This window comes from Gouania willdenowi, chromosome 16, assembly GCF_900634775.1.
Source record: "Gouania willdenowi chromosome 16, fGouWil2.1, whole genome shotgun sequence".
NCBI classification, from domain to species: domain Eukaryota; kingdom Metazoa; phylum Chordata; class Actinopteri; order Blenniiformes; family Gobiesocidae; genus Gouania; species Gouania willdenowi.
In genome coordinates, this window is record NC_041059.1 from 6,948,637 (window position 1) to 6,961,107 (window position 12,471).

A 12,471-nucleotide genomic window follows, 5' to 3' on the forward strand; every position below is an offset into this window, starting at 1 on the left:
TTTTTTTTTAACCAAAAGTGTGTATCTATGTATATATATAAGGTAGTTGGTTTTAATAGGGGTAAAAGATGTATACATAGTAGCGTAGCAGAATATACAATGAAATTGAAATAAAATGTAATGATATAATTAGAGATGTCCCTATACAACTTCCGATACGATACCGATATTGCAGTCTTGCGTATTGGCTGATACCGATATTGATCTGATACGATATCAGCACGAATCCTACATACTTTTATTACTTATTTTGTAGTGTGGAATGGTAGAAAAGGCTTGATCAAGTGATGTCACTCAAACAGAAAACAGTAGTCATCAACAGTAGGAATGAGAAAAACTGACCCATTTATTATTAACTAATTGGTTACATTCATTTTAACCTTCAACATAATATCTGCAGTATTCTACAATTGAATGAAACTTTGTTGGAGTGTGAACCACAGTCACCTATGAATGGAAGTGCTGGAGCGGAAAATTTTATCAGAACGCTTATATCGGTGATTTTAAATGCTGTCCGATAAAATCCGATATTCATTTTTTGGCTAATATCGGACTGATATCAGTATCGAATCGGGACACCCTTAGATAGTAACATAATTTTAATTGAAATAAAATGTTATGATACATTTAAAATTTAAAGCTGCTGTCCGGAGTTTCTGAGATGTCCCCCCTAAACACGCGGAACATAACAAGGTCGCATTGATATAGGTCTATGGGTCAGGTAAGAGCCAAAATCATATTTACCTGTTTGCTGTTGTGATGCGCGGCCTTGTTTCCGTGCACAGTTCCGCATTCACTTTGATTGACAGTCTCAAAAACATGTAGTCGAAGCCTATTGGCAGTGCGCACTCTGCGATTGTTTCCATTTGTATAGGGTCTATACGACAAAGGAGGGACTTGTATACATTAATGTATATGAATGACCACTGGCATTAGAACATAGTAAAAGACTAGTTAGGTATTTTTTCATATTTCAAAAGAATCGTATATAAACATAGATTCCCAGAAACTCCAGATATCAGCTTTAAATACAATTTAATGATATGAATTAAATTGAAATACAATGTAGTAATCTAATTTAAACAAAATGTAATATCATTTAAATAAAATGTGATATATATAATAAATGTACTGAGTTGTAATAGAATCGTCATATTGTGTGCTACTACGGTCAGTACTTCATATCAGAACACCCAGGGAGCTTGAAGCCTTGGTGAAGGAATAAAAGAGGGGCCTCCATCAGTCTAGGAGCCTTCACAGGACCAGTGATGTGAGAAAATGCTAATTTTTGGCCTGGCAAAAGTTAGAGAAGCAGCACATCATTTGATACAGAGAGCTTTGCTTTAAAGTCTTAGGAATTAATAAACACCACCACGCAATGACAGGTTGTCATTCTATGTGTGCTTTGTCTGATTTGTTTAATCCAAATTCTTTGTGGACAGAATAACAACACATTTTTAGTTAGTTACCCTGAGACATTTTTATTGGCCATATTTGATCAAAACTGTCTCCCCTTTGGAAAGTAGTTTATTTTTTTGCCTGACTAATTTGTCATTCAACCAAAAACAATTTACATTAGAATTTCTGAAATATGTTCTAACTGTTATGATAATTAAATATACAGTACATGTAGAAGATAATTTAATAAGAATAAAATACTAAGAATTAAAAATGAATGCTACAATATCTATCCCCTTATGCAGTATTTTATAATTATTCATGTCTCTTGACTTGTCTCGTAAACATTTGTCATCTTGAGAGATGATGATGTTTACTGGAAGATGATAAATTGGTAAATCCAGAGCAAGAGGGGGGCCTCCCCCTCCTCCACCTGTTACATTTCACTTAGTAACCAGGTAGGCTTTAAGTATGCCAGGCTTTCAATGTAAGGGAGAGAGAGAAGCTACATTTGTTCATGATTAAATCTTTCCCTAATTGCTCACAATCTAGTGAAAATAACTCTTGGGCTTTTCTGTTTCCCTTATTTGTAGTTTTCTTTCAATTTTGCCCCTGGTGCGTTTTCCCGCTCTTTTTTCTTTTCTTTTTTTATTCAGACAGTTACCACCCCTCCATGCTCCGTTCCCTGGTTACTGCTTGTGTTTCGTCCTCTGTCCCCCAGTGGGAAACTGCCTGTCATTCCACTTGTAGCTTTATTCTCTGTGGGCTTTGAAGGAGGATTTAGTCCTTGATTTGCAGTCTGCTTTCTTCAGTTAGGTTCGCACATTTGTTATGTGCATTCTTCTAACACTAGTCGCCTCCCCCATCTGTAACTTCCACCACAAAAATGCTTCACAATGTTGCAATATGGTTGTTGATTTTTGCACTTTTTGTATTCAATCTGTCTTCTTTGTAGATGAGGAAGTCTTGACTTAAATTTTAGAGGAAAAATGACACTTGGTTTTGTTTCTTACAAAAGATGATGTCATGAAATTTAAAATAAGATCATCCATAATATTTTAAGATTTCATTTATTCAGACAACTTTTTTCAAGAAATTTACTATGATCTCCTGACATACGTGTGCGTGTGCGCGTGTGCGTGTGTGTGTGTTAGCCCTTTGACGTAGATGGGGACGTACTCGTAGTGGTTTTGGCTAACAAACGTGTGCCGCTAACCGCTGCTTGCGGCCTCCGTGGACAGAGGGGGAAGTCAAAGGATGGTTGTGTTTAGAGGGTGATGAGAAGACACGTGGAGGAGGAGGAGGAAAGGAAGGAAACCTTGACAACATGATGTGTCAGAGAGATTAGAAGCCAGCGTGGCCTGACCACACTTCTTTTCCACCTCCTTCTATTTTTTCTCTCGGTTTTTCAGGGGTGCTGAAAGGGGCAGTAAGAGGAACATGACTCGTGTCGTCTGTGTTTGGTTTGGATCTTGCTGAAGAACCAAAGTAAATCGGAGGCAGGCGATACATATACATATACATGCTGTTTTTAATCTAAGCAGAAACTAAAACTAAACTGATATGACCCTATTGAGGGTCTTCCAATAATGTTTTTTAGGAATGACACCGGTTGTTAGTAATCAAAGAAACTGATAACCGACGCACCTGGGATTAGACTAAATACAGCATACTGTTTGTTTGTTTTTTGTACACTGATCTATGATGAAAATACCTTAAACTGTAGAATAAACGCTGACCCAAATCTTGGATGAAAAGGTTTAAGCATTTTTTTTTAAAATTATTATACTAAAACAAAGTGTAGAGCTTTCTTCATGTTCACCAGAACAAATAGATGAAATTGCTCCCTGAATTTTTATAAAATCCAAGTAAACAGTACTTAAACTGAGTTTCAATGTATTCAACTTATTTATTTCCAAGTACTTCTTGTTAATCTCTAGGAATTAAATATTAGCTATTCTCATCATAATTAAATCCATTGTGTTTAATTTTAATTTATCAATCAAAATATTGAAAAGCAGACCTTAAATATTGCCTTGAACTTTTACCGTAATGAAGCATCGTTCTGCCCAAGTTGACGTTGAAAGTGAACCGTCCCCGGCTTTCGTTCACTGTTCCACTGGGGTCAGAAAGCCCTGTTTGACCTCTCCCAATGGAATTATAAAGTCACTTTTACCAAAACTGCTTCTGTGTTTGAAAGCTTTCTACATTAGAGTGGATCACTTATCTGCTTATAGTTCTCATATTATTGTTCATTTATGTTTTCTTTAATGATTTGGGACTAGTTTCACAATACGTAAGTGTCAACCAACTGACCAGCTTCTCATCTGCTTGCCAACATGTAGGTTTGTGGTTCAGAGCAGTAGCAGTATTGTTGGCAACACTTTCTTAACGGTTAAGAAAGCAGACTTGTTACCAGTGGGTTGCTTGTTCAAATCCACTGTAGGCCATCACTGAGGGGCCCTTAAGTAATGCCCTTAACCCAAATTGCTCCCTGGTGGCAGTGTTTCAATTCTGTATTATTTTAGTTTTGGCCTGCTGTGGCTGACACATTTGTTTGTGGCCATCGAACACTTGTCTTGTTCCTACTGCTCAGTCGAGCCACTCTGGGATATAGTGTAGACATGTTTGCACTTTACAGTGTGGACAGTTGTCCTCCAGGGATAATTACAGGGGTCAGTGGCTACTGGATGGTAAATGGTAAATGGACTTGATTTATATAGCGCTTTATCCCAACACTGAAGCAGTCTCAAAGCACTTTACATATCAGCTCATTCACCCAATCACTCTCACATTCACACACCAGTGGGACAGGACTGCCATGCAAGGCGCTAGTCGACCACTGGGAGCAACTTAGGGTTCAGTGTCTTGCCCAAGGACACTTCGTCACATAGTCAGGTACTGGGATCGAACCCCCAATTTCTCGATCAGAAGACGACCCACTACCACCTGAGCCACGGTCGCCACCTGAGCCATGGATGCCAGCTTTGTCTTCTGCTTTCCAGTTATTCTGGCTTCACACTTATTGTGAACTCAGGACATTGTTTTACTCGATATAAAACGTCCTGCGTGTGGTGCCTTATTCACTGATGGATTCTCGGCCAGCTTTCCTAACGATTAAAAATAAATCCTATGCTTGTCACACTAATCAAACAGTTGCCTATGAATCCTAAGAAGGAATGGACAAACATAAATATCACTCTGTACTCTCCTTGAGTTGAAAATATGTTAGTGGCCTGGGGACGGCTAAAAACAAAGCTATGACACAAAGACAGAGACATGGTATTAACCTTTCTTTTCTTTGTTACTGATATGGAATCTAGAGAGCAGCTTTCTACACATTCCTTACAAGGCTAGAATAGTATATTCTTCATCCTAAACATCATTCTTTGTTCTTTAAAAGTTGGTTAAAATGTGTTTTAACTGTGTGTTAAACATATTAATTATATTAAAAATGGGAGTCTGAAATGTATCCCTTATTTTAAACATGTGATTAATAATTTAGTACAAATCCTTGTATTTGCGTTGGTATTTCCCACATCTTTAAAGTTCATGTACAAAATTGCTTTTTGATTTTAAAAGCTTAATGTTTGGATTTTCTTTTCTTTTCATGCAATTCCCCAGCATTTAGCAGCAGCTGATGACTGTGCAGCTGTGGGCTTATCTGTGCAGCATGGGAATGATGATGATCCCTGTCTCAAACTCAAAGCTCAAACATGGTTTATTTTAGTGCATTTAGCCTAACTTAGCTTACATATCCCCGGTATCCTCTCCAGCCATCTGTGGTAAAGCTCTGCGTTTGTTTTTGGCCTCTGGCTTCTCTGGTTTAAAGCATTTGTCAAACTGGGTTGTGTCTCTTGCATGCCTTAGAAAGAATAGGGCGGTTATTCAGGAAATGTGAAATGTTTGGTTGATTTTCATCTTCACGTAATGTTTTTTCCTTTGGCGGGATATTTAAAGTTATCTGTGATCCCGGCTTCACTGCAGATTAAATCACTGCTCAAAGCAGCTTGCTGTTATTCCACTGAATTTTGTGCATCAAGCTACAACGAATGTTGTGCTGTGGCTCATTGAATAAAAAAACACAATGGATTCCTTAAGTGCATCCTCCTGGTTATTGATTAGTTTATTCAAATTTGTCAGACTGTTAGAATATTGTTTTTGTAATTTTTTTTTTCTGACTTTCCCAAGAAAATTCCTAGTCAATAATTATCATCTTAACAAAACCTCAAAGGGATTCGAGTTATCTGTGTCTAAAAAATTTCACCAGCAGGGTTAGCACTGCAGGAAGCGTTAGAATGCAAAGGCCTTCATGCCAAATACCAAGGGCAGGCTGCCAGTGTAGTGATTATACAAATGCGTTTGTTTTGATGCCCTTTTGCATCTTGTTAAATTGTTATCATCCAAACAGAAGTACTGTCTGGGAAGGTGGGGAGCAATACGATATTTGGTTGTTTTGATGTTAAAATGGCTGGCATCAGTCTGACAGTGTTCAAGTTAGTTGGTTTTCCTTTAGTATTTCTAGCCTTTTGCTTCGTATGTTAGCTTCAAGCAAATCGTTTAATTTTTGAAAGAAAAATCAGTTCAAAGGTCGTCAAACCAGGTAAAAATAATGCATTGGATGGTTGTATTGGAATATACTAAAATTTGAAAGTCTGAAGTGGCTGGTTTATTCAGATTTTTAGTTCCCAATTGAATAATTCCTCAATCTTGTAAACGTTCAATTCCATTTTAAATTAATTCCGGTCGTTGTGCGCGTGCTCTTCCTGTTGCGATGACGTACTCGTGACGTGAGTATGTTCACGTCAGAGATCGCACCCTGTCCATTCAGAACCCTTCCCTACCCCCAGACCTAAAGCGGAATTAAATAAAGGCGTGTTTTTCCATGCAAACCTCAATTCGGAATTACTATTTCCATGTAAACACGAAGCAGAGTACTTTAATTCCAAATAATTAATTCATCATGTATACATCATGTAACCGTGGCCAAAGTAACTTTTAAAACCTTCACCAATGACAACCTGTGACCAAGCAGCGTAATCTCCTGAAGACAACTTTGTCTCTGAGCTATGAGGACTTTTTAGATCAACTGTCTTGCTTTCCTTTTGTCACTCTCATGTGTGTGAAATTGAACTGAACTCACACGTTTCAATGAGGGCCCCAAGGGAATTACCATAACAAAGTTTGTGTGTGTTAGAGAGAGAGATAGAGGGAGAAAGTCATAGCAGGAATTCCAGACTTCCCTCTTTTTTCCAGCATTTTATCTCTCAGCACGTGCTTTTAAACACAAGGCCTTCACTGTCCATTGACATTGCCAAACCTGCCCCCCCACATCCATCGCCAGAGTCTTCACCCCACAGCACGATAGAGATGGAGTCGAAGAAATGGCAACACCATCATCCAAAACCCCCAACAGTAAATAAACAAGCCCACGTTGTCCCCGGTGCCTTTACAGAAGGTTTCTGTTCTGTTGTGGGAGGGTTTATTTCCCCACAAATTTCCCTTTGCACAGGGCCTGTTAACCTTAACTTCACCCACATACAGTATGTGGGCCGATGAGTCAAAGTGGCGATGAATCACACTTAAGCATGACTTTCATTTATCAATGACACATTTGGGGTTGTTTTGTTTTCTGGAAGCCTGCGAAGAAAATGAAATTAAAAGGCTTGTGAAACTAACAAAGCAACACTTTAACTAAAGAGCAGAGTGTCGAGAGTTCTTGCGTAAAAAATGACAACAACTGGATGTCATCGTAGGTGTAACAGCAGATCAAAGAAGTCATCAGGTTTCTCAGCTGTGGTGTGTAGAGTGAAGAGTGAGGCTCAGCAGGACCAAATATAGCCTTGGCATGAGTGTGGCACTGGCACACTAAACTCAACACAACTCTCTCTTTCTGGATATAAATGGTTCATGTTCAACACACTTCATGGTGTTAACACGTCTGTGTGTGTGTTTATCCATATGGTTTGTCACACGAGAGATTTTAAGATGAGGTGTTTCATATTCATCTGCCACTGAATTGATCTTCAGTTGAAAATTTGTTTCTAGGGCATTGGTCCAACTTTTGAATGTGTACTCTTTAATACGTGTCAAACTCACGGCCCCAGGGCCAAATCCGGGCCTTTAGAGCATTAAATTCGGCCTGCTCTAGAAAGAAAAAATTATAGAAAAAACACTAAACATTTTTTATATGTAAAATTTAATTCAGTTGTAGATATCTTGGCCCTTCCAAATACAAAAAAATCTATTAAAATCCCCAATTTTTGCAGAGCTCAATTTTCCACTTTTTATATCACATGACGAAAGTCATTTTTAATCTGATATTGTTGAAAGAAGTCTCAGTTTTTCCAAATCTGGCAAGTGTTCCTAAAATTATTCCTAAAATCAGGAACATTGAAGTGAAGATCCTGCAGGGACTGATATACATTATCATCTATATATGGAAGTGCAAACCAGGGCACATTAATGTTGAATTTGCTCCACCTAAAATCTGTGACCCACTTAAACTCAAACTGGTCCTGCTCTAAAGTTGCTGACAACTAGTTCATAAAGTAATTTTTTCTTCATTAAAGCTGCTGAAGGTGATAATTTACCTGATAAGGACATTGATGATTACATTAAGACGATTTACTCACACATGGCCACTTGAAAGTCTGTTTTTTAATTTAATGAAACTCCACTATATTTTGAATGTAGTCATTTAAAAAAAAAAAAAAAGTTTTACTGGGAAAAATTCTGTCACTGAGACTTGTTAAGATCATGTGACAAAAGCATGAAAAAAAGGTCCTCCAAATGTTGCCCTCAGCCAACCTTTGACTCTAGAGGTTTGCAGATTGTAAACACCACGTAAGTACCGTAGTGTTGGTTTGACATTCATATCAAGTTCAACCAACCTAACACATGTATGGAATCCATCTCAGTTTCAGCCTGAATGACCTACATTAGATCGGCACAGTTGTTCCTGTTTATTTATTTCTCTTGTCTTCATCGTTACCCCCTCAGGAGCCGTTGGGCCCCAGGCCCTCTTCTCCATGCCTCGGCGGCCTGGCTATGGCACCATGGGGAAGCCCATCAAGCTGCTGGCCAACTGCTTTCAGGTGGAGATCCCAAAGATGGATGTCTACCTCTACGAGGTGGACATAAAGCCTGACAAGTGCCCTCGGCGAGTAAACAGGTAAGATTTGGCCTTCGATAAACTCACTTTCAGGAAACTGTTTTTATTTCACTAAAAAAGGACATTACTACCCGCTAGACATAAACTTCCAATTAGCTGCTAGCACAATGGAGCCATAAAGGACTGTTGAAAGAATTCACAAAGGGAGTAATCCTCAACACAGACATCAGAGCAGGGTTGGGGTCAATTATAATTGTAATCGAGTAATTGATAATTCATTGCAATTATAATGTAAATATAATTGTAATTGCAAAAATCTCTTGCTGTTATAATCATAATTTAAATGTGATTGAGTTTAGATAATGGACTGTAATTGTAATTGGCATGGAAATTCTATAAAAACTGTTATTTTTAATGTAATTAAATGAAATGCAAATCTGGGGAACCATGTTACAGTTTTATGGCTTATACATACATAGTTAACAATTCTTAAATTGTTTGAAATTAACTTTTCCCACTCCCTGTCACTCATTTTACCATAAAAAAAAAAAGACAGATGCCTACGCCAAAATTATTATTATTTCATTGATTAGGAAGTCTAAAAATGTAACTAAGACATGAAAAACAAATTTGATGATAGATAACTTTTTTAGTGTATTGTAATTTAATTGACCCCAACCCTGCATCTGAGTATTTGAAGAATAAGGACTAAATGTTTGCGTCTTTGTTTTTCAGGGAGGTGGTCGATTCAATGGTGCAGCACTTCAAGGTGACAATCTTTGGAGATCGTAGGCCAGTATACGATGGAAAGAGAAGTCTTTACACAGCCAACCCACTGCCCGTGGCGCCGACGGGGGTGAGCAGGAAAAATAAAATAAGGATCTAATCTTTCCAGCAATCAGAGTGTTTTCCCTCTTAATCCATCACTTTGGACACTTTTTGTTGTTTGGCCCACAGGTGGACCTAGATGTCACCCTTCCAGGTGAGGGAGGGAAGGACCGTCCCTTTAAAGTTTCCATTAAGTTTGTGTCTCTGGTGAGCTGGCACATGCTCCACGAGGTACTGACTGGACGCAGCATGCCTGAGCCCCTGGAGCTGGATAAGCCCATCAGCACCAACCCTGTGCACGCAGTAGATGTTGTGCTTCGACACTTACCCTCCATGAAGTAAGCACTGTTGCCTTTTAAAATATTAGTCACTTTTTATCCCTCTGAGGACTGTATTAGAGTATTTTCATATAATTCATTTATTTCGAGCTAGGCAATAGAACAAACACAAAAAAGAAAATAAATTCTATGCAGTCAAGTCTGTATTTGGAAATGGAAATACTTTATATCCCTAGAATCCTTACAACCTAAGCTAAAGGGTTATTTATACAAATAAACAACAAACAGTAGATAAAGGTGTTCAAATTGTAATGAATAGGAAAATAAATGCGTAACACACATTGATCTTCAATTTTCTACATTTAGAAATATTTTGGAAGGCATTTCTGAACACTCCTGTAGTAATTTGAACAATTTACTTATTTCACTTTTTGCGATATGATCATTTTTATAAACAGAGTTCATAGGCGTACATACTAATATATGATCATACAATTTACATTTTAATGTTATAATGTAGTCAATGCACCTGAATGGCAGATAAAGAAATGTTAAATTTGTTTTTGTGAAACGCTGTAAAATCAACATTAACATGTATTTTGAGGACACTTATATTACACACTATCTTTGGTCATAGTATCAGTTTGATTACTATAATCTCTGTGTGACGCAAGCATAGGCTATACAGGCCCTAATTAAAGTGCAGCCTCCCCACCTCTTAGGCCACATGCTGTATCGCTTTAGCTTTAATAAAAGTCTTCAACACTTCATTTTATGAAGGAGTTAAATTTACACGTCCTCACCAGTGCCAAGAGACCTGCAGACGTCTTGATCCCTCATCAATCTTCAGCGTTTGTTTTAAAATGTCTTAGATATGAACCACTTAAGTCTTTTGGGCAGAGTGTGTGTAGGTTGATAAATCAAGAAGTCATCACACTCCAACCTCACTCGTGTAGTCTCAAGTTATATTAAATATTAAGTGGTGACATTTTTTGGCTCCATTTACATTTTAGGTGTGAACCTTTTTCTGATGCTTTCATTAAATCTTTAGAATTAGATTTCTTTCTCTCTCTTTTTTTTTCTTATTGCCTGATCCTCCTTCATTTTTACTTCCAGGTACACTCCAGTGGGTCGATCCTTCTTCTCGGCCCCAGAGGGCTACGACCATCCTCTGGGAGGTGGGAGGGAGGTTTGGTTTGGATTCCACCAGTCTGTGCGTCCTGCCATGTGGAAAATGATGCTGAATATAGATGGTGAGAAACCAACTCCATAGCTTTTACCTTTTTTTTTCTTTCTTTTTTTTGTGCACTACACTAAACCTGGCTGGAAGTGGTTTGAATTTTTTGGTGATTAACAATAATAATAACCAGAATACCACTGCTTTCTAGTGTATAGTTACACAGAAATCCGTGTGTCTTCCTGTTTCACTGCTCGGGGAAATTAGATTTTAATAATTAAGCAGATGGATTGGAATGTCAGAACCTACCGTATATAGTAAAGCTATTTCCAGTCCTATTCGCCAGATTCGTTTTCTCCTAATGACAGTTTGTGAGAATGCAATAGTTATTTAAAGTTGGGATTTTTCCTAGGGCTGTCACTTTAGCGTGATAATTACGATGAATTAATTACAGGAAAAATTAATGCGCTTAAAAACATGACGCTGTTAATCGCTTTTTTTTCTAGCACTCCAAACAGTGCGGAACCATTCTTATTTCAAGAGTTCTCAGTATAACCATAATACTGATGCACAGACTACAATACAAGAGGGGAGACTGCTGAGCTTCTCTGCTTTGTTTGTGTTCATTTTGGCTTATAAAAACACCGGATGGAAAACTGAAGCCTAGTTGTGTGCAAATTGTGCAAGAAAGAGTTTGCCTTATCACCGGAGCTTTGCAGCCTCCGCTACTAACGCAATGCTAAATATGTAGCAGCTAGCGTGGACACTTGGACAGTGCTAACTGCTACATGCTGCAACCACGCCGTGACTGACAAATGAACAAACTCACTGGATAAATATTATTATCTAAAAGAGAGAGAAGGCAACAAGTTTGGTCTCAGAAAAGTGTTCTTACTGTTTATGATGTGCTAATTTATAGCACTCCATATGACGTTTTATTTCACTTGTACTTTCTATTGTTTGGAGATTGACAAAAGTACAATATCACTCAACACAACACGTAGCCCTTTGGACTAGTCTCAAACAGAGTCTGCATCTGCTCTCGTCTGTTAAAAACAAACAATAAATGACTTTATAAAGCCACTTTGTTATATATATGTATTTTAAATGAAAACACCTCAAGTTGAGTTGTCAGCATTTTTTGTGTGCGATTTAAAAAAATAAAAAATAAAAAATAATTTTAAAAAAGTGAGATGAATTAGATTAATTAATTACAGAGCATGAGTAATTAGTCGCACAATTTGTTTAATCTCTTGACACCATACATCAACAAATTTCACAACTCAAAAAAAAAAGCAAAACTTGTCACATGAAAATGTCATCTACGAAAACTATGATGAACTATGTAGCATTTAGGACTGACTTTGCTTTGTGATTTACCTCTGTCTTTTTGCGGGTCATTTTGGCCCCGACTGGTTTGTCTAGTGCATTCTACGGATGCTTCAGTTTTTTGTTGTTGTCTAAGGCAGTGTTTCCAAACCTTTTTTGTCCCAAGTATCCTTGAGTTCATTGTTTATTTGTGTCACCAGGCTTGTCTAAACCCTTTACTGTGTCTACTCAGATATAAACCCTTTTATTCATCTATTTCTAATGTTTTGGCCATTTTAGACTTTGAACTTCACATTTTGTATTAATTTATGTACCATAATTTCTGGTCTATAAGTCACTACTTTTTT

At 37.7% G+C, this 12,471-nt stretch overlaps 1 protein-coding gene across 3 annotated transcripts in view; it reads left to right on the plus strand.

Moving 5' to 3' along the window:
- ago3a (argonaute RISC catalytic component 3a) overlaps window positions 1-12,471 on the plus strand; it is a 29,620-nt gene that overhangs the window by 3,401 nt on the left and 13,748 nt on the right. For all 3 annotated transcript variants that reach the window (XM_028469852.1, XM_028469853.1, XM_028469854.1), the window contains exons 2-5: window positions 8,401-8,572; window positions 9,248-9,368; window positions 9,470-9,678; window positions 10,735-10,871. In XM_028469852.1, coding sequence (XP_028325653.1) covers window positions 8,401-8,572; window positions 9,248-9,368; window positions 9,470-9,678; window positions 10,735-10,871 — 639 coding nt within the window. The remainder of the gene's footprint in view (window positions 1-8,400; window positions 8,573-9,247; window positions 9,369-9,469; window positions 9,679-10,734; window positions 10,872-12,471) is intronic.